This window comes from Heloderma suspectum, chromosome 3 (genome assembly GCF_057233095.1).
Source record: "Heloderma suspectum isolate Gila_16-S chromosome 3, 16-S_ref, whole genome shotgun sequence".
In the NCBI taxonomy this organism is placed as follows: Eukaryota; Metazoa; Chordata; class Lepidosauria; order Squamata; family Helodermatidae; genus Heloderma; species Heloderma suspectum.
Window position 1 is genome coordinate 325,559,005 of NC_139460.1, and position 26,534 is coordinate 325,585,538.

The 26,534-nt window shown below is 48.7% G+C and overlaps 1 protein-coding gene across 4 annotated transcripts; it reads right to left on the reverse strand.

Annotated features, from left to right (window-relative positions):
- On the reverse strand, positions 1-24,972 carry TFRC (transferrin receptor). 4 transcript variants are annotated; one of them, XM_084847764.1, is made up of 19 exons: positions 24,937-24,972; positions 18,029-18,096; positions 16,012-16,225; positions 15,190-15,403; positions 14,923-15,063; positions 14,313-14,397; positions 13,296-13,418; positions 12,738-12,836; positions 12,341-12,480; positions 10,607-10,773; positions 9,462-9,581; positions 9,283-9,368; positions 9,116-9,179; positions 7,922-7,989; positions 7,533-7,579; positions 6,085-6,166; positions 5,506-5,742; positions 4,360-4,500; positions 1-2,915 (listed from the first exon to the last, which is right to left on the reverse strand). In XM_084847764.1, exons 2-19 carry the CDS (start codon positions 18,059-18,061, stop codon positions 2,673-2,675), a joined length of 2,304 nt encoding a protein of 767 aa, XP_084703890.1. In that variant the 5' UTR covers positions 18,062-18,096; positions 24,937-24,972; the 3' UTR covers positions 1-2,672. The 4 variants fall into 4 exon arrangements, with proteins under 4 accessions (XP_084703890.1, XP_084703891.1, XP_084703892.1 ...); XM_084847765.1 differs by having other exon boundaries at positions 24,819-24,972; XM_084847766.1 differs by lacking the exon at positions 24,937-24,972 and adding an exon at positions 23,578-24,411.
- Positions 24,973-26,534: the final 1,562 nt, after the last annotated feature.

Here is a 26,534-nt window from a genome sequence, read left to right on the forward strand (position 1 = left end):
AAGTGTTCATTTTTCTTTATTAGACAGTCAAGTCCCGCAGTTTTTTCCGATCAGCCACTACACCAAGATTGTAATACCCAATTCTAATTAAAGTTGTAGCACAACTGCACAAACACATGAACTTCAGAGGTCTGTGTAAGTCATCGATTCAGTCCATACATTTCAGTAACTACATCTATGGTTTCATTACCCATCCAAGACACATGCAGTACTATGGGAAGAATCAGGAAGATTACCACTGTGAAGATTCGGCATTTACGTGCCACGTGAAATATGCAGAACACCATGCATGCAAAGTCACTAAGCTAGATATTTTCCACTCACACAATAGGTTTGAAATGTTACAGGGCACTGTCTAAACTGAATTACTGGTGGAGGGGAGCTTGAAGGGCCAGCCTATGTTTGGGCATGAATACACGGCTGTTTTTCCATCCATCCGACCAGCTCCCTAAGGTTCCTCCAAAGCATTCAATACTCAAATCTGGAAATCCCTCATTAAGCAGTTTCAGTAAAGAGATCAGTACTTCATGGCCATGTCTAGTAGGGAAAGTCTATCGGTATTTGGAAAGCCAGAATATGCCATCTCTGTTAAAGTGTTCCTTAAAAAGGATATATGGATCAGATTCTTACGCTGGAGGCCAGATGTAGGTAGAGCCGCAGTTACAGTACTGCAATTATTTTAATTCAGACAGCTGATTTGGATTGTCTACTCCAGCTCTTGTTGAAGGCCCCCACATTCCAGCCTAGCAACTTCCTAGCCATAAGCAAATCCTGTATACATACATTCATCATCCAGCCATTTGGGGGGAAGTCATTAGAAGTAGATTTTGCAGAAAAAGAGAAAAGAGGGTCAGGATTCATTAAGACTCAAAGGAAGGCCACTGCTCTTCCCCAAGGCCTAGGGACATTCTCAGCAACACACGACTCATAGCGGCAGCCAATGACCCCCCCCTGGCCTTTCTCACAAGGCATCAGAGCCAATCAGCGAGCTCTGGCATGAAGTGAGACTAGACACAGAAAGACAATGGCAGAAGTTCAAATATACATGTTAGATACTAACGATCATGCTCTATAGATGTCACTGCACGGTGAGCATTTACAAAAAATTATGGGAAACACTGTTCCCGATAATTAAGACACCCTTAGTGCAACATATGGGGGTCACTGCCCCCGATACAACACTGTGGTAGGCAAAAACTACCTTGTTCTTTAACATTATGGGAGACACTGCCCCCGATAATGTGACCCAAGTTCTCATGATACGTCACAGTACTGGAATTTTTGCACAGCAGCTGCCATGTATGCACGTTCAAGCACAGCTCGGCACACACCTGCAATGGTTTGCCTCAGCCAAAACAGAACCAGAAGAGACAGGACTGAAGTGATGCCCAAGTCATGGAGCCCACTATTACTAGCAAGCTCTCCTGCTTCACTTGGTCTGGAACCACCTCAAGACATCCAGTGAGGCAAAAGGAGCGCCCCACCCCATCGCTGATCAGACATGTCAGTCGAATGAAGCTTTTCCTCGGAAGTGTCAGAGAAGGTGCGTTTCAGTTTCTGTTCTTCTGTCTTTGAGTGCCAACGAGCAAAGAGTAACACTTCCCAGGATTCCACTTCACCTACTTGAATGGCATGCTCCCAGAAATAGGGAAATGTGCCCCCATGCAAAACCAGCATCCCAACTGAGGCTGCTGATGCAAGCCACTGAAGGACTGATGGCAAATATTCCAGTTATCATGGTTGGATTGTACTAGCAGATGCTGCTTTTTATCAAAAACGACAGTATAACTGTCATAATTATGGAAGTCACTGCTTCCGATAATTATATTCTGTAGAAAACAAATACCATTTATAGTGAACACTGTCACTGATAAATAAATAACTAATAAATACCTCAAACCAAGTCCAGGCAGACTAAGTCTCTTCATGAAGTGTTCCATATTAGACTAGCAGAGAGACTCCATGGTTCCTGGAAGGCCTCAGAGCATGGGGTCTAGTACAACTATCTCCCTCCAAAGGAGGAGCACTTACCATTTTAGTTTTTAAATAGTGCCACAGGACCAAAGTCCTGTTGTCAGAGTCATCTCTTTGGCTTGGCCTTCCTGAGTAAGGAAAGGAGCAGACACAGGCGAGGTCCAGAGGACTTTCCCCATTTCACTTGGGAAAGCAGAAGGAGCCGTTCTTAATACTTGCTGGACTGACCCCATGATCAAGGTTTATTCATTTTACCCCAAGGGCCAAAGGGGCTTGGGGGTGTGGAAGAGCTTTTGTACCCAGGAAAGATTTTTCTAGCCAAATCGCATGGGAGATTTAGGCTCAGCTTCTGCCTTCACAAGTGATGTTGCACCTCCAATGTTTTTTTTTCTTTTTTCCTCCACTATAGCAGATCTTCAGGCCAATTTGAACTATGTCTAATTGTGTGCTCTCTGGGTTGGGGACAATGGCTAGCTCACTCTAAAACAGCCCTCCTGTTGACTTTTATGTTAGGACAGCACATTAAAACTCGAATCTACAATAATCTAAGTTCATGTCAGGACACTGACTTGCTTTGAATTACTTTAGTCTGGGTTTCTGAAAATCCTCTGAAGGGCTAAGGGGAGGTTGTTCGATGCTATTGCTTGGGGAGGAAAGGGCTCCCTGTTGCTGAACCTCAGATTAAGTGCCCTACTTCTTCAGAATTCATTGTCTATGTTCCAGATGTCCCCAGAGAGGGCATTAGCAGCACCCTGGATTGTCCAGGTTGCCAGGGCGAGCTGGTTCCTGAACAGAGTTTCATTGAAAGCATTTGGTTCGTCCTTCCGGAGACGGAGGTGGTCCACCAATGCCTGCAGAGTATGGGAGCCGGAGCCAAAGAAGATGTGCCGGAGAGGAGCCTCTTTTGGAGAGACGTAGGGGGAGAGAAAGTGGTACTCCACCTGGAGAAGAGAGACACACACACAGACACCGTTGAAAAGCGCCCTTGGACAAGGAAACACTGGCAGAGGAAATACAGGACTGGGTTTAAAGAGCAACTAGAACTCTACAGACAGGAGAAGCAAGCAAAGCTTGAGAACTCTCAGGACTTTTCAGGTAAGGTCCTGGCATTTTCAGGGGGCTGTAGAGAGCTTTCCAGCCACAGGTGGGGTTTCTTGGAGGTTGCAGATTGGCCTGAGAGCAACGTGGCTTTACTCCAATGAACGTCTCCTCCCGTACCGACCTTCTCACGCACCGGGACCTACTTCTGACGCCTTTCTCCGGGTGCGCTCACCGTTGCGGCGAGGAGGGGGCAACTGAAGTGAAAACGCTCTGTGCTGTGGCACCCCGTTTGTGGAATTATCTCCACCAGGAGGCTCGCCTGGCAACTATGCTAGGGGGGGGGGCGCACTGGGCAAAGACATTTAATGTTTGGTTTTTATCCCTGCTGAACTGTCCTAATACATTGCCAGGTAATAGCTGAAGTGCAATTACACTTCCCTGAAGAGAGATTTAGCAGAAGGGTGGGATAAAAGTTTAAATATAAAGACTGAAATGTCTGGTTTGCTCAAAACAGCAAGTTTGCATTAACATGCAGTTATACTCCAATGAAAAGCTTTAAGTGGAAAGCCCTTCTAATCTCTGTGGCGTGCTCTGGGCCCATCAGACACTTACGCAGCCCCACATCTGCTACGGGCAATTGCCATTTCACTCACACACACACACACACACAACACCCCGACTGGATAACAGAAATGAACCTGCAGGGGATCAGTACCAATGGCCAAGCACCGCAACTTTGGCTGCCTTGGTTTCATGCAGATACCTGGACCTCGGCCTGAAGCCACTAAGGAACCAGAACCACACCATGGCGTTTAGGCCAGAGTCGGCCTGCTCCCACTACACAGGTGAATCCTGGTCCTTTATAACTATTATTGAGTTTCACTCCTAAAGACAAGGGATTTGAAGCAGGGATTTAGACTTGAGGAATCTTTGGGGACTGCATGTAGTTCTGTAGTGATGCTCAACCATTTGTGTTCTCCATCACTGCAAAGCCTTTACCGCTAGCTGGCACCAGTGAGTCTGGCCTTTCACCAAGAGATCCGTTTGTGGTAATACCCCTTTGGCCCTTGGCTTCCTGGCCGGAGACTAGAGGGACCACATGAGAACACAGATGCTGGCCATCCTGGTTTATGGTACCTGGAGATTGCAGCTACGAAGCTGCAATCTCCAAGCGCCATCATGAACTCTCTAGTAGGAATCAATAGGTTCCAACTGGAATCGGTGAGGTTCCTCCATTACCAGCTCCATTTGGACAGGTTCACATCAGCTCAGAGAGTGCTCCCTTGTTCACTCTGCACAAGGTGGGGTGGGGGGAAAGAGGCAGAAAGAAGAATGAAGACTCACTTTCATGATCCGGTCATTCAAGACACGACATGCAATCTTGTTGTTCAGGTCAGTGTTTCTGAAATCGTCCATCAAGGCAGTTGTAGCTCGAGTGAAATCTCCACGGGCCACAAACAGCCACTGAAGGTCTAAGCCCATGCTCTGCAGGAGAGATGATGGTGCCTCAGCATTAGTCGCAAGTAGGGACAGGACCTGACTATCGGTGACAGTCATCAACCATCATCAACAATCGGACGTCAGATTTCAGGGACCCAGGGACCTTGAATCTTCACTCACACATTGAACCATGACAGTGTGCAAAGGAGTCAGGGATGGTGAGTCGCTCGACTCCAACAGAAGCTCGACCTTTGTAGGTCTTGCCAGAAGAACATGCCGCACAACCTATACTGAATTCACGCTTGTGTTTTGAAGACACTCAAGCCAAATCACAAATACATCCCGATATTTTATCCTTGATTGCTTCGCTACACATGAGAAAACAAGTGGCATGGACAAGGGCAAGAATGGAGCCTTCAATTCAGCACCAAGATAATAAAAAAGTCAAGTTACTCGTTAAACTGAAGGTTTATGTAGAATTGTCTCTCGGTACCTCCAGGTCTTCACTCTGGCGGCCTGATATAACCCAAAGAACAGCCCGCTGCAAACCTCCTTTGGAACCAGTAACTGGGCCACATGCTGTCAGGCGTCACCAAGAGAGGGAATATCTTGAGCATGCGCCGGAAGGGGCAGGGCTCTGAGCACACCTCAGATGGGTGGGACAGTAAATCACTAACTCAGGCATACAACAGCAGGAGGTCTCAAACGGGTGGGAGATCAGCAAGTTCTTTCTCCTCCTCCTCCAATCCCCCCAACCCATCCTGAGCAATACAAGCCTCCCCTTCCAGGCCGGCTGGAGCTCTGACGAGGAGCGCTCCTGTCCGAGGCTGAGGACACACTGGGATGTTTTGCTGCTGGCCCCTACTCCGCTACTAGACATGAAGACCTATTCCTATGGAACTTTCCGCTGTTCAAGATGCTACACCTTCCCTGTGTCAGAGGAATTAACGTAAGAAACTGCTGCAGGCGCTACAAGACCAGATCCCTAACAGAAAGCTTGCAGCCAAAGGTCTCCCCTCTGCTCCAGCACTCTCAGCCATTTCACATTACCAAAAGCTCTTTCCGGTATGAAACTAGATCCCCATTGAAGTTACGCAGGTGGTTATCATAGCTCTTGTAGTCCAGGTACAGCTCGTGGTCATGCGTCATCCGCAGAGCCATCCGACCAGCAATTTCAGCAGCTGTACGCATCATGTTGTCCAGCTGAGCACGTGAGGAGTCGAAAGCCCTGAGCAGGTTGTCCAGGTTATCTGCTTTTGTGCCCAGGTAGGGATACACTTTCCCGCCCTGCAAAAGGGAGAGCAAACCTGAAACATCCATGCACAGTGCTGTGTGTTTCCTACGCCTCATCTCAGTTTCTCAGCCATGACGAATGCTTCACGCTTCCTTGACCGCTGAATCGTCTGAGGTCAGAAAAGCGGATTCTTATGATGAGTGGTAAGAAAAAACAAAAAACATCAAAGGCAACAGTAGGGCCATCTCGTGACTAGGACCAACCAAAGTGCACAGAAAGCAATGAACAAGCTTTCAGGTTCTTCTGAAAGGGGCGGGGGAGGATAAAACAGTAGGCATGATGCTGCAGCCCCAGAGCCTGCAATCTGAAAATCCTACATTCAGTAAAGAGCTTACGTCATTGAAGCCGAACGAAATGGCTGGGATCCCCGAATACGCTAGGAAAGGAAAGCCTGCATCATCCATACGGAATGGGACCCTGCAAAAGAAACGGGTTTCAGCCATTACTTTTGGCATTTCAGTGTCAGATGTTCCAGCAGTGCCCCGAATAGCTAAATATTCATCCAGACTCACTACAGGTTAGGCAGGGATACTTCTCTAATGTGACGGAGGGAGCACACAGACTCTATGGAATTGGCTGCAGTTCCACTCATTTTTAAGCAGTTCATGTTTCTAGCTGTTAGGGTAGCAACCATCTCAGAGGCCTGAACCATCTCAGAACCCACGATTGCAGAATGGTATTTCTAGCGGGTAGAAGTCTCAGCTTCTCATCACTAGCAAGAACAGCAAGAATCACTCCGAATTTACACATTCTGCAGAAAAGTCTTCTTTTTGATCCGGAATAGGCATTTATCTCTGGTCAGAGGAAAGGGTCTGTAGCACAAAGAGTAGAACACAGGTTTTGCAGCTTGGAGGGCCAACCCCTGGCATCTCCCTGTTGCCCAGGAAAGACCCTTCGGCTGAGGCCAGGGGCAACCAAAGACCGTAATAGTGGACTACACAGTCCAATGCCCTGACTCCATCGAAGGCAGCAGCATCTTCCTCTTCTGATATAGGAGCGTGGAAGACTTGAAGATGGGTAGACTGAGGACACCTATGGGATTCTCTACTGCAGATGAAGCAGAGCAGCTTCTGTTCTTCGAGGCATTCTCACAGCGTGCCCTTGAGGGTGGGGGTGCACAACCTTTTCTGGCCCGAGGGCCAGCCGGGCACACAAACACAATTCCGACCAATGTGTGAACGTTCTTCACCAAGCACAGAAAATGCCGCTCAGTCCTATGCATGCCTACTCAGAAGCTGCAATACATTTCAGGCATACAATGCACTGCGATATGGGGCGGTTAAGAGGAGCTTTTCGTCAGCTCAGAGCAGTGGGAAACTGCTCATCTCTGCTCAAAAAGTGACTTAAAGCCATTTTAACTTTAAATACCTTTACCTTTGAAAAGGTATATGGTGCGCACGGAATTACCGTATAAATGCCTTTACGCTGCTCTTACCCCAAATCACTGACCAGGTAAGAATAGGTTGATCACTGTTTAGAGGCAAAGAAGCCCTCCGCCGCCCACACCCTCTGCTGACCCTAGTCCAGTTTGCTGTATTGCTGTGTTGGGATCCCACCGCTGTAGTCTTTTGGCCAAGCCCAGGTGATAACAAGGACTGCGGGCAATGTGGGTGAGGGATCGCACAACCACAGCCAAGGGTACTCGCAGCTCATGAACTGTGCAGCCCTGCTTCAAGGGGAGGCAGGCGAATAAGGCACACAGCTTTGCAGGCCGCCAGCAAGGACGGCTTCCCACTCCGGCATTTATCACCTCATCACTGAACGAGGAGGTGACGATACTTACTCTTTGCGGGCCAAGGTGCTACGGAGATTGGCTCCCGACACCGTCACCTAGAAGAGGAAAATGTGCATTTCATCAGAAGCTCGTCCAGGCTACGTACAGTCTTCCAGACCGTTCTATAGATGACCCCTGCGTATTGCCCAATGCCAAAGCCTGCTCCCTTGCAAGAAGTCATCTCCGGGGCGGTGCTCAACGTACGGCAGTGGGGAACGTCTTCAGCTCCAGCTCATCACACGAGCACAGAGGACCCCAAGGAAGCTACACAATGCCTTGCCTGTTGTGTTGCTGCAGGAGAACAGAAACGGGTCCAGAGGATGGCCGCTGCACTACCCTGCCCCCAGTTTTGCTGTTCCTTATTACTTCCCTCAAGTCCGTTCGCAAGTGCTACTCACTCCTGTGACAGCTTCTTCCAGCAGCTTTTTCAACATGGGGCTGGCAGAGAACCTGAAGTCCCGCGATCCTGTGGGGTGCAATGTTGAAGCGTCCATTCAAGTGGCTATGAAGTCAAAGGAGCCATGCAGCACAGGCCCCCTCGAGCTACAGACCAAAGACCCGATTTGGAGAGGCTGCCTTAAATGCTAGCTCCATTGTGGTTTAAAACCCAACAGCCTACTTTCCCATCTGGGGGATGCTGTTCAGCTCCAGGCATCCATTCGACTCCCTTGGTCCCCTTACGGACTTTCTCCGCAGTGGCATTCAGGCTGTGGCACGATCGCCCCTCTCTATCGTGTGTCAGGCAACAACGCTGCACGGTTCTGAAAACGTATGGCTTTGTTTGGGCTTTCGCCCAGCAATGAGCTACCTTTGCGCAACCTCATGCTACTTGAGAGAGCGCGAACGTGGGTGGGGTGGGGTGGAGGTGTTTGTTTTTATTCTTTTGTAAATGGCTTTGTGATTTGTTTCAAATAGGAAGTGGTATACAATATTGCTAATAAATGAATACATAATATGGGAATATTTCCCAACTGGGAAAATCTCAGATGCGACTGCGAGGGGAGTTAATAGTTCCCAAGTAATTCCTTAGGAGCAAGTGAGTTGGAGGTCTTCAGTGACTACTCGGGCCAAACTGCATGTGAACATAGGAGATCTGCGACGTGGGGCTGTGGCAATCTGGTTACAGCAGCAGCACTTGGAGGGGGTCCAATCCTTAAGCATCTACCCATCGTCCCCAACCGCGTTTTCCCACCAGGAGGGAATTAGGACAGAGAAAAGGGGTTAACGGCCCCTCCGCTGTGCCCTTGCTTCAAGTAAACTGGCACCCACAACGGCTTCATTTCAGTAAAGCCATTCAGGTGACTCTCAGAGACCTCCCACGTGAAGTGTAGTTTGCCCTCTAGGCACCCTTCAGTCCAGCTGCTCAAGGGCAGCAAGCGTTTTCTGCATCTCCTCCTGTGCCCAGCTCAGGGTTGATTGTAAGCCATCAAGACCTTTTCTACTATGCATTGCGCACAAGACAAACACGCATGGGTCCTAGGACTGAGCTGTAAGCATTTCTCAAGTTTATATCCCCAACCGATACAAATTACGTTCCCAGTATTTCAAGTAATAGCAACATCTTCTCAAAGACAATCACCAACGACCATTACCTGCAACTGCCGAATCCAAGTTGATATAAGCAAACGCCTTCAAGTGGAGAGAGGAGCTGTAGCCCTGAAGAGGGTGAGGAAACGGGGACAGTGAGCAATCCCCCTGGCCTAGCAATCCCCCTGGCCTGGCAATCCCAAGCCCATCCCCACCCCAGCGCCATACTTACCTCCAGCCATTCTGTGGCACCAACCGCTCCGAATTCTCCAGCACTCCAGCTGGCAAAGACGATGCTCCGGCGGGGCTTGTAGCCATCTGCAACGATCAGAGGGGAGAGCCGCTCTATCAAGCTCTGCAGGCAAGCCTCGAGAACAGTTCTGGGCAGATGCTCAGCGTCAGCAGCCTTACCAAGTTTCACCATGTCGGAGAGGGCACGGGCGAGCTCTAGCAGCAGGGCTGTTCCAACGCCGGCCTTCACCACTCCATCTCCCCAGGAGTCACGCTGGGCCCCGATCACAATATACCGATCTGCAAGACAAGCAGCAGCTTGGGCTTGCTCACCATCTAGTCATTCTGAGAGCAGGGAGGCCGGGCTTAAAACAGGAAGTCCAGGCTTAAAACACCTGGGGGTGGATCCAGACCTTTCTCCTCTCCCAGGCACTTGGCAGCACAGGGTGAGTTTTAATGAGTTCTGGATTTGTCTCATCGTTACAGCTGATTGCTTGAAGTTGTGTTTAGATATATGTTGTCTTTCTGTAAATTGTCTGTTCGTGTGTTTTCTTATGTAAAGGCCTTCTAACCTCTGTTTATTTTGTTTGTAATGTTTTTAACTTTCGTTAACCGCCCAGAGAGCTTTGGGGTGGTAGAGAAATGTAACAAATAAAGACAACACTGTAGATAGGGGTGGCCGAAGTCACAAAGGCCCTCCTCACATGCCGCTCGACGGATCCCCGCCAGCCGCCTGACCCTGTAATTTTGTGTAAATGGCCCCTTTACAGTCGGTATTTTAGTAACAAGCGCCTTTACATAAAAAGAACAAGCTGCTGTTTTGTACAAAATGGCAGCCCGGCGAGTGAGCAGAGATGGCTGCACTTGCCCAACTTGAATACGTTCCGCAGACAACCGAAGGTATAGGGAATACCGTTGACCTGGTATATTTGTACAAGGTCTTAATTCAACTCTTTCATCAGAGCACCAAACTGCAACATCTGCATCCATTCCTCTATTCCCTGCGAAGTAATTTCTCCCACAAATAGGGTCAACGCACTCTGTGCAGTCAATACAGCTGCGGAGAGCAGAGTTTTAATTTGTTACTCGGTTCACAATCGAGAAGGCCTTCAACATTTTCCATTTTGGTTGCAAGCTGGTGGAGGACCCCCTGCAAGCCAGCTGCCATGGACCCATGAGGGTCAGCCCCCAACGGAAGAATTAGTTGTCATTCTTGAATGAGTGAGCCCAGAGCGGACATGCTTGTACCCTGCTGCAGAAATCTACACCTAACATGCAGGAACCAGACCTGAAACTCTTCCCAGCTCCATGGACCAAGCCTTTACCTGGTTCCGCAAATCCTTTGATCACACCAAAGATGTTTAGAATTTTCTTCTCCACAAGTTCATTCTCGACTCGGAGCGTCACATTTCTTCCACTGGAGTCTCCAAGGTTGTAAGCAACACCGAGGTTCCCTTTCCATGTTGTTGGAGAGTCCTGTCCATTCATAAGGCTGGAAACAGAACCGGAACTAATTACATAAACATACACAGATGTGCGCACCCCTTCCCGCCAAGGTCTAGCTGTTATTTCAGTCTTAACACCAAGGGCAGTATCCACTGGGAGCACTTATGCCCCTACATGTTGCGCCTCGCCAATTCCATTCCACAAGCGGTGACCAATGCTTGAGAAACAGAGATTTAGTGGTTCCAGGGGCAACCCAGAGCACTCATTCTGGAACAGGACAGGCCAACGGAGCTTGCGTAAGGCAGCAGTGCCAACCTGTCCTGATCCAGAAACAAGTGTTTCTGTTCGTTTGGAGGCTTCCTCTGGGAAGTGCTAAATCTCCACTGCATAAGTGGTGGGTCCCACGGTTTGCGGAAGGGAAATGGCGGGGGCAGAAGCACCTCGTTGGATACTGCCCCAAGTTTCTAACTCTTGCTGCTTTCAAGGCAAAAGGGATTTGTGCATGCACTTCCCATGAATCTAACTGGTTGTACATTCTCAGATTTTGATAGGCAGACATTTTAAGAATTGCTACAGAGGCTCCCAAGCCATGTTATCTGAGGTGTGGCCACCACACAGATGAAGACTACATCTTGGTCAACAGGGAAGGTTTGAATATCAGCGACATATGACGTTCATGCCAGAAGCCTCCAGTTCTGAGGAGGACTTTCTGCAAGAACTCTCATTACCAAGAGCGGCTTTGGACTCTATGGGGAAGCACGAGCCTCCAGACAGAGGGGATTGTGGCAACTGGCTGGAGGGCATCTCCCGAGAACCTAGAATACCACCTTGACCTAGCTTTTCCTCCATGCTGAAAGGGTTCTGACGTCATACTTGTACAGAGCGTACACACAATATTACGTAATCTGTGAACTACCAGTCAAAAGCCACCTAGAACATAGCATAATGGAGCGGTAAACATTTTAATAAACTTCAGGACACAGACTGGGTGGTGGGTCAAGGACCTGGTGGAACTCTTTCCTAACAACAAAAGACTCCTGGGATGCAGAAAAGCTACATCTTGAGAAGGCTACCCCTCTTCCCAACTTGCTACTACGTACAGCGGGAGTCTCCAACCTGGTGCCCACGGGGACCTCTTGGTAGCCACCACTCACTCTTCTCCCTGATATTTATTTTAAGGGTTCTTGTAATTAAATTTTAGTGTCACCTGAGATGCTGGAATGCTGCAAAGCAAAGTGCCAGCCTCCAGCACAACCTTTATATACAAGAGTGCCAAAAGTGGACATCCTGATTATGGGATGCTCTGCCCAAGGACGTTTGCCTGGTGCCAACATTGCTACTGTTGATGTGCCAGATGAAACATTTTATTTATGCAGGTGTTTTCACTAACTGTGTGACTCTATTAATCCAACCTTCAACTATTTTAAAATGCTGCCTTTGTCTTCTTTGTTTTTTGTACCTGTTTTATGCAATATACTGCCCTGCAGCACAATAGAGAGAAGGGTGCTATAAAACAATCATATTAGTGAAATCCTTACATTCTCTCGATAAGAGCTGGTATTGGGTCTGCCCATTGTAAGCTTCACTTTAGAAAAACAATAGAGAAAGATTACCTAAGCAGTCTTTCTGCAGCCGAACTAGAAATGGTTTGAACAGGAATGTCGGGAAGTCCTGAAGATCTGACTGGGGGAAACTGAGTATGATTGAAAGAAGGAAATCCAGGGGTGAAAGGGTCACCTGTTCCAAGGTGAGCCTGCAGAGACAAGAGACAAGGGTGACATGAAAAAGGGAGACCAGAGACACCAGACGAAGAATACGTGGCGCAGGATAGGGAGTCCCCTTTCTAGGCATTCACACAAGCACAACGCAAGGCCCATCACAGCCCTCTTTCCTCCCGTGGAAGTTCCATGTTTGGCTTGATGATCACGCTCACGCGCTGGGCTAGGAAGGCTCAAGGACTCAGCTTGGGAGGCAGCCACATTCATCCATGGCGGTGCACCAGATACGCACATGTCCAAACAAGGCAATGTTTTCTCCCAGATTCCGGTATTCAGCAGGATCCGGGTATATCAAGACTCCTACGGCACCCCACTTCTTGGCATTGGCCACCTAGGAGGAGACACGGAGAGCTTTCAGAGGCAACGTTGGTGGGAAAGCGAGCTAAGCAGCAGCTGGAGGTCAAGCAGAACGCACAACTTGTGGAGCAGAGATCTAGCAACAATTGCCCAGCACCTACTGAACTCTACAGCTCACTGTGCAGTCCGGGTTCCCCATCCCTGGGGCTGCGCACTGCCATCCCCACCACAGGCAGCTTTTTGCTGGCCCAGGCAGGTGAGAACAGGGACCTGGGATGCACCAGGGAGCCATAAAGCCCAAATTGCCATGGGGGACTATCCCTGTTGCAAGCTTATTCTGGAGGCATTACATTTTCATAGAACTCTACAGGGAAGCTTTGAGCACACAAAACTGGCAGGTGGAATTCTTTGAGAGGGAGCAGGAAGGATCCCAGGAATCTTCATGGGTTCCTTTCAAGTTCCTTGGACATGCTGTAACGTAGAAAACTCTTACCTTTTGAGCAAAAGTGATTTCTCCAGCTCTGACAAGGATCACAGTTCCACTTAAGTTGAAATTTCTCTTTAGCAGTTCCCTGAAGTCTTCATCGCGGCCATAATTGGCATAAACTGGTTTGCCCTGGAAGAGTGAACAACTCAATGATCCTCCATGGATCTTGCTGCATCTCACTCCAAGTAGATCAAGCAGGAGACTGAACTTTGATGTCACTAACCAGTGCTTCAGGGCCATCTTTAGGAGTATGCTTGCAGATGGACACAGGGGCAAACCTCGGCATCTCTAGCTAAAGGATCTCAGGTGTGAGGCTGGGACAGACTGGACAAACCAAGAACGTAGCCTAGGCAGCTTCATCTACTCAAGCTCTGCCTCAGCTGGAAGGGTAGCACTGTGGCTAGGAGATCTGATGTGACCCTGAAACCCTTTCTTGATTGTGCCCAGCCCTGGCAAGGCGGAAGGCCATTAAGACCACACCATTACAAGCTATGAGTGTCTTTTGAGATCCGCTGGTGGGACCACAGCGGAAGTTCAATGCCTGAACATTTCCCTTGCTGCTTCAGGTTAGCCCACTTGGCTAGCCCAGCCATCAGAATCATAGAGTTGGAAGGGGCCATTTTGTCCAATGCCCTGCTCAGTGCAGGAACCCAGTTTACAGCACCCCTGACTGAAGGCTGTCCAGTCTTTTCTTGAATGCCTCCAGCACTGGAGAGCCCGCCGCCTCCCAGCACAGTTGGTTCCACTGTCTGACTGGTCTGACCACGAAGATTTTCCTGATGTTCAGACAAAGTCTGCCTTCTCGTATCTGAATACCACTGTTCCATATCCTAGAGTCTTGGAGGACAGAGAACAGGTTGCTGTCCTCTGGTGGGTCAACCTTTAAAATACTTGGAAAGTGCTATTGCCCCCCCGCCCAAAACCATCCTGTTAGCCAAAGAAAATTCTTAGTTGCCATAAAGCTCCCATGTTCTCGTCTTAAAAGTAGTGTTTCAGGTAGCAATATAAGCCAAGCCAACTTACAGAAACTTCTGTGCTTTTACTGTATGCTACATAGGCATTGGGTGTCTCCAAAGCTTCACTTGGACCTTCCAGGGAAACCACGTTTCTAGAAAGAAGGATATGCTAGTCACTCAAAGCTTTAACACAGTATGTTGAAATAATGTGATTAGCTCTTACTTGCAGAAGTGGGACTAGACACATAGTCTGAGCGCTTAACAGTTTATCTTGAGTCCAATCTGTGTTATTTCTACTGGGCACTGCCAGCCCACTGACCCAACAACCACCATCCCAGAATGAAGCAGAAGTCATGAGCGATCCCAGCCATTTGGAAGAGAGCATGATCCTGAATGTCAAGGGACAAGGAACGGCCTGCTCCACTGACTTTGCCACCCTGTAGTCATGAGGAAACACTGACTTTCCATGTTTTGGTTTTCCACAGGGGGCAGTCAATCCAAATTATAGCTCAGTCATCCAACAATAACTTTGCTACCCTGAGGTAGTTGTGAGGAATCTAGCCTTTGTTTTCATTTATTTATTACCAATATTTATATACTGCTTCTCGTTTGAAACAAATCCCGAAGCAGTTTAAGGCTGACACCTGCTCTTCGAGGACTGGAGGAAAAGCACCCACCTTCCTGGGCTCTGCAGCCTAACGTAATGTTCATCATTCCAGACCTTGTCCAGCTTGTATTTGTTAAATAGGTCATGAATGTCATTGGCCACATTCTCGTCTCCTGTACTGCCAGCCTCATGGAAGGCACTGGAGACTTTCCTGGAAACAGAGGCCGAGGAATTCCAGTCAAGACATAATATGCCAAGGTGCCTGCCATTGGAGGCAGACTCCATTTTGTCTCTACTGAACTACTCTTTTATAAAAGTGCTTACTGGAAAGTGTTACCTGATATTATCTTGGAAGCTCACTACACTGAACCTTTCTGACAGTTTCTGTTTGAGGTCACCCCAGTAGAGCACAGGCTCCGGTGCTGGTTCCTCAGACTCAGGAATGTCTTCCGTGAGCTCAGCTGTAGATTGGTCATTTGAACTGACAGCACCGTCACAACTTGCTGCTGCCTGTATCCGTCCACGGAAACTCAGGTAGCCAATCAAAAATCCTGTTTGTGAATATCAGTTAAAAGGATGCCAGCTTTTACATAAGCAAATGTAATACACTGAAAATATGTACAAAAACATTCTACTGTCACCTACAGCATTAAATGTTATACATATAAAATTGTAGCAGCTTTAGTACAGTCAGTTTAACATGAGGTTAGGCTGGCTCTTTACTGAACCTTCAGCACCCTAAGGAATGGGGGAAATTCAGGTTACTTGTAGACTGTGCAAGGCTCTCCCCCTTCAAGATTTGTTAAAGTGCTGCCAGCTCTTGCCAAAGAAGGGAAACCAAGGCAGCTATCTTAGCACAGCCCTAGGAGAAGTCTATCAGTCCTATGACATCTGGCAGTTTAAGTCAAGTCTCTATCCTGGTTGCTTGGGGTTACTGCAAGCCCATTTGGAGGAGTTTCCATCTGTTCCATACAAAAATATACAGGCAGTAGCAGATTTCAAAGTCACATGATTAAAAGCTATCAATATACCAAATTCACTCTCTTCAGTCCTAGCAAATACTCCTGAAGATGTAAGCCTAGAGGTGGGCAATGCACTACCTGGAATATGATGGAAGGTAAGAGCCAATTATTCCGTGCTTCTTGCCTTTCCATCTTACCTATAAGAAAAAGCAGGGCTACTCCAGTCAATACATAGCAGAGGTAGCGATGACTGCTCCTTGGTGTTACTGTCCGGGTATGCAGGTGGTCAATCATTCCGTTTTCACCTCCTTCCTCCTCTTCAGCAGACAGTTTCATTTCCACATGACTGTTGTCTCCATCTGGCTGTCGAGCCATACTGAACCGGGTATATGAGAGGGGTTCCCCTCCAAACTAGATAGAAAGATCAGAGCTGAATTAAAGTGCTGTACTTGCTAACTGTTAAATATTTGAGATTAGAATAAAGTCTGGTACACATGTGCAGGATGAGTATCAGCTTCAGCCTCCCCCCGGCCCCCAAATTGTATTTCCTGGCCATAATGGGAAATATCCAGAATAGGCCACAACAAGACATTTGAAGCAGGGCCCCAAACTCTATACTTTACTAGTGAAGTAATGGGGGGCGGGGGGGGAGGCATGTGTGCGCGCACAAGCGAAGGCAATGGTTTTATTCTCCAGCATCTATTTGGTCCTATAGACTTAAATTACACAGCATAACTCAAATCCAACTTCCACTTTACCAGGAGCAAGGTATTTATTACAGTCCCATGAGTATACATGGCACTTACACATGTGAGAGGGACCTGTCATACAGAGGTTGAAATTTAGCTTTACAGAAGGAATGCTTGTTAGCCAAGAAGGAATATTCATAAATGCAGTCATAATTAATCCCTGTGCCACCAGGGCCAAGGAGTAACATGGGAGGGCCCAGCTCAGCCATGTAGGGGTAGCAGTTGTTTGTTGGACAAGTGGTTGTTTTCAGCCATTTATGACTGGAGGAAAAGGCTATTAATGGCTACTAGTCTTCATGGCTATGTGCTACCTCCAGAACCAGAGGCAGTGAGCCTGTGTACACCAGCTGCTGGGGAACATGGGTGGGAGGGTGCTGTTGTGCTCTTGTCCTGCTTGTGAGTTCCCTGTTGACAGCTGGTTGGCTGCTGTGTGAACAGAATGCTGGACTAGATGGACCCCTGGTCTGATCCAGCAGGGCTCTTCTTATGTTATTAGATGCACAGGAAGCAAAGCACCTTCCTACACATCCAGCACAGAAAATCACTGGTGGGACATTCATGGGTTGTTCCACATTTCCCCTGGAAGTCTTTAGTCCACTCTGCTTCTAGTCTTCTTTTTTATTTACTTACTTACTTACTTGCTTGCTTACTTATTAAATTTCTTGACTGCCCATCACCCGGCCACTCTGGGCGATGTACAACACAACAATCAAACAGTAAAATTAACCATTACAACATCATGTTCTAAAAATACCCTAACCCACCCCAAATGCCTGCCTGAACAACCAAGTTTTGAATGCGTGGCGGAAGCTCATTAAAGAGGGGGCATGGTGGAGTTCTCTAGGGAGGGAGTGCCACAAAGTGGGGGCTGCCACAGAGAAGGCCCACTCCCTCGTCCTCACCAGCCTAGCTGTCCTGGCTGATGGGACAGACAGAAGGCCATCCGAAGCTAATCTTGTTGAGTGGCCTGTCTAGTATTGCTGGAGGCGCTCCTTGAGATAGGCTGGGCCGGAATGGTATAGGTTTTAAAGGTCAAAGCCAACACCTTGAATTTGGCCCGGAAAACAACTCATAGCCATTGCAACTCTTTCAGCACTGGAGTGATGTGATCACTTGTTTACTTTAGACTCATAACAGGGACTGACAAAGTAAAGACAGAATGTTTTGTCCATCCTCCACTTAAATCCCCAAGAGTAAAAAGCAGGCAAGTAGAAAGTTTTGCAGGCCAGTAACCTCTGGGGGCCGCTTAAATCTGCGCCAATTGGCAAGTCAAATTATGACTAAGACCAAACTACGGAACTGCTCATTTCAATCTTGATCACAGAATATAGGTCCAATTATACAATACAAGTCTTATAAAAGATGGAACAAGACAATCTAAGTCAGGAACCAAGTGGTGCATTCCAATTTTCCCCGGCACATTTTTATTTCCCTAAATATGACCATGCATTTTGATCATTCTTACCATGTTAAATATTGCTTTCCTAGCATGATCCATATTTCCAGATATTCCTTCAGGTACTTGGTTGAAACCTAAAAGTTTGAAGACATATTAGCTAAGCAGTGTTTCATTAATGATCTGCTACGATGCATGGTACTCCACTCAAGCATTTACGACCCAGAAAGTTCTAGTAGTGAGTTTTATACCACGTCCTCCCATACAAACCTGCCCAGAACCTATATCCATCATTCGAGATCATGTTATGTGTCCAGCCTCCTACAGCAAGGGTGCTGAACCCCATGGTCCCAATCTGGCCCTCTGGGGCTCCCTAGATAGCTACACCTATTTTCCCTGGTCCCACCCACCCCTTCCCACCAAGCACCAATAGCTTTAGTGTTTTCCCAGCTTTTGTGATTTCCTGGCATTCTAAAAGGCCGAAATGATCTCTTAAGATTTAAGTTAAGAGCTTTAAGCAAAAATATCCTGATATTTTTGGCCCTGCCCCTTTTTCGGTCAGCCCCACCCACCACTGGAACACTGTGTCTGAGACCTTTCTGATATGGAATTTGGCCTGCGTGCTGAAAGAGGCTCAGCACCTCTGTCCTAGAGAGATGAGGGTGGTGGGGCCTGAGACAGGGCCTTCTCTGTGGCAGCACCCAGATTGTGGAACTCCTTCCCCAGGGAGGTTAGGTTGGCTCCCTTTTGACTGGCCTTTAGATGGCCCTGCTGTTCTTACTGAGCTTTCAGTGATTCAACTGCTCTTTGATTTAGAAGGTTCCCCTATTTCCTTGCAATTTTATCAATTTGCTTTGTTTGGAATTGCTGCATTTTATTGTAAATTATCTTGAGTGGAGGGATAATTCAGAAATACATTAAAGAAAAAATGTAATACACGCCAAGCAGGAGAGGGCCACTAGTTCAGTGGTAGAGTACGTGCTTTGCATGCAGAAGGTCTCAGGTTCAATCCCCGATGTCTGCAACTTGGGCTAGAAAAACCCCTGCCAGAAGTCCTGGAGAGCCACTGCCAGTCAGTGTCTACCAATGCTGGGCTAGATGGACCAACAGTCTGACCCAGCGTCCTATCTGTTAAGTTTTCGGTATGGCTGCTTGGCTCCTGATACCCATCGTCAGCGCTGCTTTTCTTGCCCATAGAGCAGACAGTGGCAGCTTCCACAAACACTACGCTTCTCTGCCTGGCACCGTCCACCAGAGGAGTCACAGTACCCCATGCTGCTATAGCAGCATCCAGCACTGCCCTCTCAACTCAGGAGCGGCTTGCATCTCTGTAGAATACAAGATCAACTTGGGCAATTCACTACAAGTCAAATTACGTAAGGGGGTGAAGTTCCTGCCCTTGGTGCATTTCCACAGGACCTGAGCTCTGCAGTCATGCCTGCCTGCTTGCCTGAAGGACTTGGCCTAGACATTATGCTTCACCTGCCTCATACAGAGTACATGACCTTTAGCAAGTCTACATTTAGAAACTGTTACAATTGTTTTGAGTTCCTGTCAGTTTGGCTTGAAGCGCCATATCTATGTGCTGATAGCAACATTTTTATTTATAATGCTGCATTGAATTTCAACCAGTAACTATTTGGGGGGGTCAAAGGGGGACCAAGTATTCCCAGCAGCCCTTAACAGTACCCTTTTGCTGCATTCAGCTAGTCACCACTCATAGCTGCTACGTTTTTCCATGATCCAGTTCACACATAATGACAATTCCTGCACTGTTTAACCAGGAATTGTCACGGCCAAGCAGGAGCAAGTGCTTTCAACCTGCTTTCCACTTTCAATCATACAGTTTCGGGGTTGTTACAGTGATGTCCAAACCTGGAACTCTGAGGTGTTCAGGGGCTGAACAACCCAGAGTTTAGGTCAACAAGAAACCATGAGAGATTTCAGTGCCTGGAATACTCCCCAACTTAAAAGTGACCTTTAGAATGTGGTCTCCATTACAATACTAAGCATATCTGGATGCTCATCAATTGAACCCAATGGGACTTATGGGCAAACACACACAGGCTCTTATTTCCTGTAGCTTTTGCCCCAGTTTGGAAAGGTATCAGAATGAGTGCGGCAACATCTTAAAGATGAAAACTGGAAGAGTTCTGAGAATGTAAGGAAGAGACTTAGGTGGCACCACTATTTGCAACAAGGCCAGTACCCAGAACACTTGGAATCCTGGGGAAGAAAGCAGATTGCATTTCCTCCTTGCTGCTGCCACAGCCTCCTTTGGGGAGAAGTCAGGGAGCCACCTGTAAACTATTTAGCTTGGTCACCCCATCCCCATGGCCAAGAACCCAGACTATATTTCAACTGTGCTGCTGTAGCCTCTTGGCGTGCAGCAAGACCAGCACCAGCAGTGAGGCTTGAGTTCACTTCGTTCTCCATCTTCTTTTGTAGTACTTATTAAGGTACACAATATTACATATATTAAGGTTGAATTTGCTGGTATATTTTACTGTATTACCAACATTATTGTATTACTGATATGTTTTGTAATTGTCTTAATATATATGTTTATTTCGTATTTATGTTTATTGTGAGCTATTTTGGGCAGGTTCCACTGTGGAAAAGCAGCATATGAACAAACTATTGCCTGTAAGAGGACTCTCTCTAGCCTATACCCAAACGGTTTTATCCTTACCAGGTCAAGATTCTCTTAGAGGCACTTGGATTAGATTACAGTTTACTCTCTAGCTAAGTCTGTCTGTATACTAGATGCCAGCAAGAATGTGACATTCAAGCAGACAATTTGGCTACAGAATTACACAATTTCTAGAGGCTAGACAATATTATTATTCTAGCCTCATATCAAAAAGCATTAGCCCCCACCCCCCTTTCCTACCCCAAACAATGCCTCTTGCCTTCTTTCAGTCCAGTTTACACCCCCATCGTAGAATTCCAAAGGTCCCCAGGAAAGCCACTGGTCTTCCCAATCTCCAAAGCTTCTTGCCTGACATTTTGTATTTAGGCCTGCACCAGTTCTGAATGACGTGTATTCAGACAGCCACCTTTTTTGGCAACATATACAAAGGTACAGGCCTTTGGCAGTTGGCATTTTGGGTTCTGGTACTAAGACAGACAGCAACTGAAACCTTCAGAACTGGAGGTGCATATCTTCATTCTGTATCCAATATGGTTACCTGGTTTGCACATAACACTACACCATTATGTATTTAACCCATGGGTTGTTGAATTCTGGGTTGTCATAATATACCTATTCACACATCACAACAGACCACTGTGGCTTAATTTACCCCATAGGGTGGCACACTGTGCTGGGCACTCATGGGCACCATTTCTGCACGGTGCCCATGGCTGTCCAACTTGCCATGTTGTGTGAATCCAGGCAGCAAATAACCCTAAAACAAGCCATGGGTTATTTGAGGGTTGTCTAATCCCTGCTGCCTGGGTTTGCGTAACATAATAAGCTATAGCAAGCCAGGGACCATGCAAAAATGGTGCCTGGCACAACATGACAGCCCCCGTGGGTAAATTATGCAATGGTAAGCTGTTGCGTCGTGCAAACCACATCAAGTGTGAGCCCAGCCAAACTACTAAACCATGGTTTGTTAAACGTGAACAACCCAGAAAAGAGAACCCATGGTTTGTTGTGGGGTTGTGAACTCTGGGTGGTTTAAACCATGGGTTATTGGCACGTGTGAACCCAAAACTGTGGGTTGTCTCGCCAATCTACAGAGGTGATGGGCAAGAGTGGTTAAAAAAACAGCTGCTCTATATGCCAATGCTACTATGCTGCAAAGGCATTTGGGATGCAGAGAGGAAGCAGATGAAAGAGGAGGGAAACAACTGAAGGACTGAGAAAATAAACCACGGTATGTTTGATCATCTGCTAGATACGCTTGGACCATTTTCATATATGTCTGGGAATTTACATGTCACACATGAGTTAGTTTAGCCACTGGGAACCACACATCAGCTAATGGTCTCAGTTCTGTACATGCTCTGGGCACAGCCGATTAGCTGCTTATGGGCAGTGCTCAGCTGCTACATAAAAGATAGCAAGCAAATCGAACTCCACCTTTCTGTAGAACAGCAGTGAGACCTCTGTAGAAGTGGCAACTGATACACCATTTGCAATCTTCAAGTTGAAGCCGAATCCAGAAATAATAAAGTAACAGCATTACCTCTGGTTCAGTGATTCCACTAGGTAGAATGCCAATGGAAGTTACGCAGTCCCAGCTATCAAGCATATTGCTCATCTGTAACATGTTTCTGAGGTGGTGACTGAAGGGGCAAGCCTCAAGCTACTAGCTTTTAGCTTCTTCTGCATCCATATTATCGACATTTATTAACCATTTAAAGGCATAATATTGTAATAGCATTTACGGTCTGCGGGCTTAATATTAAGTTTTCCACCCACAGTTTACTGCAATACATGTGAATATTTTAAGATGTGACAGTGGAATAGAACGTTTAGAAAAAATGACAGCAACGAAAACTGCTAATGTACTATTAGCTTGCCCAGATATTGCCTAGGTAGAGTCATTTGAAAAAATTAATGACTTTGAAACTGTCCAATATTATTGGTATTGTATTCATTCATGTAAGTTGCTAATTAGTTTTATCTGCTACTTTATGAAACAATGCTTTTTAGAAATCGTAAATTCTGAGCAAAGATATATACCTACTGAAATCCACTAAACACGAATATCAAACCCAAATGGATCAGAGATCTAGATCCCCTACCTACAATTCTCATCCAGAACGTAAATTCTTTGATTACTCCAATGCACTGCTTTCCACACACCTTTATTTAAATAAATAACTACATTTCTATGCTATCCATTAGCCAAAGCTCTCTGGGAAGTTTACAAGACAAAGCTTAAAACCATAAAATACAATAACGTAGTAAAATATAGTAGAAAACCATTATTTTAGTTGTGCGCAGCTATTTTAGAGGGAAGGCAAGTAAGTGAGACTGATTCTACAGCATGCACTAGCAGCCACTGAGGAGTTTTGGCCCTGAAGACTTCAACTTTATACCTTCATAAAACTGCTCCAGAACCTGGATGAACTGTACAGTTATTTGTTTAAAGGCACTCAAGTTTGTCCAGTTACTCAACTCCCATCTTGAGTGTTCTTCGGAAATCCAATTACACAATTAGTGTACTTGCAATGCAAGATTTTTACCACATTTGTAGAGCAAACAAACTATGCCCCATGGAAGTGCTTTAAGGTGGTGACAACACGTCTACAGAAGTCCTTGTAATATGATTTGTTTCTGCAGGTACTTTACTTAACTGTGTTTTTTACTTGCTAATCAGGTCTTATATAGTGCAGGTCAAGCCAAAAGTATGAAAAGCTGCTACACTAAATAAGCCAGTTTTCAATTACTTTGGATTCAAATTACTGTCCATTAACGAAACCTTTGGATTTTCAAGGATACTGAAGGAAGTGCAAGAAGTTTCAAAGGCAGGTGTCACTCACTGTTGCAGGAAGCAAAACACCTTTAAGCTGAATTTTCCTTCTTGCAAGAGAGCCTGAATGGCTTCAAAAGATAAGCATACTTCAGTCCCAGTCTCAACAATTGATCACAAGTTGCTTACCAATCAATGAATGAGTGTAGCCCACATTTAGAACAGCCTTCCCCGACCTGATGCTCCCCAGTTGTGTTGGACTACATCTCCCATCATCCGCAGCCAGCACAGCCAGCGATGGTAGTCGTAGTCCAAGTTATGGAGCAGGGGGAGGACTAAGCTAGGCAAGGCTGATTTCAAACCAAACACGGAGCTGGAGGAGGGTTATGGCAGCAGGTAGGCCACCGTGCATTAACACACCGGCGCAAAGCAGGACAGAAAGCACCATAGCACAATGGCCCTGGCACAAATAGTGCCACCAGAAAGGAGGCCCACTTATGCGTACAGAATGCACTGGCTGATTCTTTTCCCAATAACGCCTGTGTCCGCCCAAAGGCAGCGGCTGAAATCTAAGTCACGCGCTGGCCTCTCCCTCTCCCAGCATGCTAGTGACAGGCCCGCATCCTTCCAGGAAGTGCTGAGCCGCAAGTGCTCCGAGCACATGCGCAGAGGCTCCCTGCGGTGCCCGCACCGCTGCACAAGCCAGGCTCCGTTCCTCGGCACACGTGGCTCTTCGCCCCAGAAACCTCTCGCCGGGAACCCGGCGCAGACGCTCCCGCTCCGCTTCTTGCTGGTTCTCGCCGCGACCCAGTCCCTGTCCCCCTCCAGCTATCGCGACCCTGCGACAGGCGCGCCCCGGCACCTCTTTCCAAGACGCACACACGCCTCCAGGCGCGCAAGCTCCCGCGGCTCCAGGGACGCCGCTGACGCCGCCGCCCCGACGAAAAGCCAAGCCAGGCCCTCGCCGCCTGGAGCCGCGCTCCCAAGGACGCGCCTGCCCGCAAGCCAGAGCCCGGCAGCGAGAGGCGCTGGCCGGGAGCTTCGAGCGCATCCTAGGGGCCGCAGGGCCGGATGCCGCCCTTCGCCGGCACGCGATGCAACCCTGGGCGGCACCTGTCCCGCCCGCCCGCCCGCCCGCCTCATGCGAAGTCTGCCGCGCGCGCTTTCCCGCGCCTTCCAAAAGCATGCACCAAATAAGCAACTGGCGGGCGGGCGGGCGGGCGGGCGGGGGGAGCAGCTCCGGAGAGCTCAAGCAAGCCGCTCTCGCCCGCGGCCCTTCTACACATGCAGCCGAAGGGCACAACCGCCGCCTCGGCTCGAAGGACAAAGGTTCGCGCCCCGGCAACTCGCAACCCGCTGCCGCGCCGCAGCCAGGCCCTGCAGGGCCGCTGCTCTCCCCCGCGCCCCCGGCCAGGCTCCCCTCGCTTCACCTTCGCCGCTCGGGCCTCCGCGGCAAAAGGACGGAGCGCTCGCGCACGCGGCATGTCACGACATCCGCAAGCCCCGCCCCTTCCCTTTCCTCCCCTCCGCCCAACCCGGCGCCCTCACCCAGAAAGCGCCGCCGCCGCCGCCCGATCCGCGTCTGGCCAAGCCCCTCTCGCAACCCGTTTATAAGCGGCCGCCTCGGCCAATCACAGAGCGCGCGCGCACGAGGCCCCGTCCGCCGCCCCTCAAACGCTCCCCTATCGTTAATTACTGGGTTAATCGGTAGAGGCGGGCGGCTCCGATTTCGGCGGGCCGCGACCCATTCTGGGTCTCAGCCGGGACTCTGAAGGGGCTGTCCGAGGTGCTGAACCCAGCCAGCCACCCCCGGCATGGGTTCAGCACCTCGGACAGCTCCTTCAGAGTCCCGGCTGGTTCTGACTGAAGCCCGGAGTGGATGCGCAGCCCCGCCGAACTCGGAGCCGCCCCCCCCGGGGATTAACTCCGCGAGGCTGAGGTGCTGGCGGCGGCGGCGGCGCCTCTCGCCGCTCTTCGAAGGGCCTGCGAGCGCGTATTTTGCGCACCTCGCCGCGGCCAGTGGTTTCTACGTTAGGCGGCCTTCACGGCTTCCGTTGTCCCCCTTCTTTACACCGCCGACACGCGTGTGTGTGGAACCGCACGTACGAACGCGCGCACGCGCATGGGAGGCCTGTCGGCCTGGGAGCGCCCGCGACAGCGCCTCCTGCCGCCATCGACCTGCGCGCTTCGAAGCGTTACGGCCGAGGCTCTCGGCGGCGTTCGGGGCAGAGCGCGCCACGCTGCGACCCGGCTCGGGGAAGGCTCGTCAATGGCGGCGTGGCCGCCAGCGACCGCGGAGGGCTTTCTTCGTGGAGAGGACGGCGCGTGGAGAGGAAGAACCAGCGCTGCCGTTTTTTAAAATGGGGGGAAAGGCTCGCGACGGCCTTTCGTCGTTGTGCCTCCTTCTCCTCAGAGGGCGGAAAGTTGGGGCGCGGGGCGGCCGTGCCCCCGAAAGGCGGGGAGGAAACTGCGGGAGAGTAACGGAGAGCTGCAGGGTTCGCGCGTGGCCGGTCGGTCCCTCCCGCGCCCTAGAGGAGAGCGAGAGGCCGCCGCGCTGCGTCGCTTTGGCGACAAACACGCCGTGAGGTAAAACTTTATCCTCAGCGCATGTTCAGATTTGGCCCACGAGGGCGCCCGCTGGAGGGGCGGGGGAGGGGCGGGAGCGAGAGGCAAAAAGGCGGGAAGCCGGTGGAGAAGTGGGAGGGGGACGTTAACGGCGCAGTCCTACGCGTGTCTCGACAGAAAGGAAGTCCTACAATTCCCAGCATGCCCCAACCAGCATCGCTAGCTGAAAGGATGCTGGGAGCTGTAGGACTTTTTTTCCCTCGGTCTAAACGGCCAAAGGATGGGGTAGACAGAAAAAAGGCCTACAACGCCCAGGTGGCTGGGGAATGCTCACAGTTGTAGGCGTTTTTTCTATCTAAACTTGCATAAGATAGTTTTTTTTCATTGTTTTAAATTGTTGTACGCTGTCTTGATGGCATTTTAGCCAATGGCGGCATATAAATGTTAATAACAATAACATTATTTGTAGACTTTCCTGGCAGGGCTGGTGTTGCAGCCTCCTGATAATTTTGGTTGCCCCTTTCTGCTCCTTTTCCAGTTACACTGCATCCTTTTTGAGATGGCTGTACATGATATGGCTG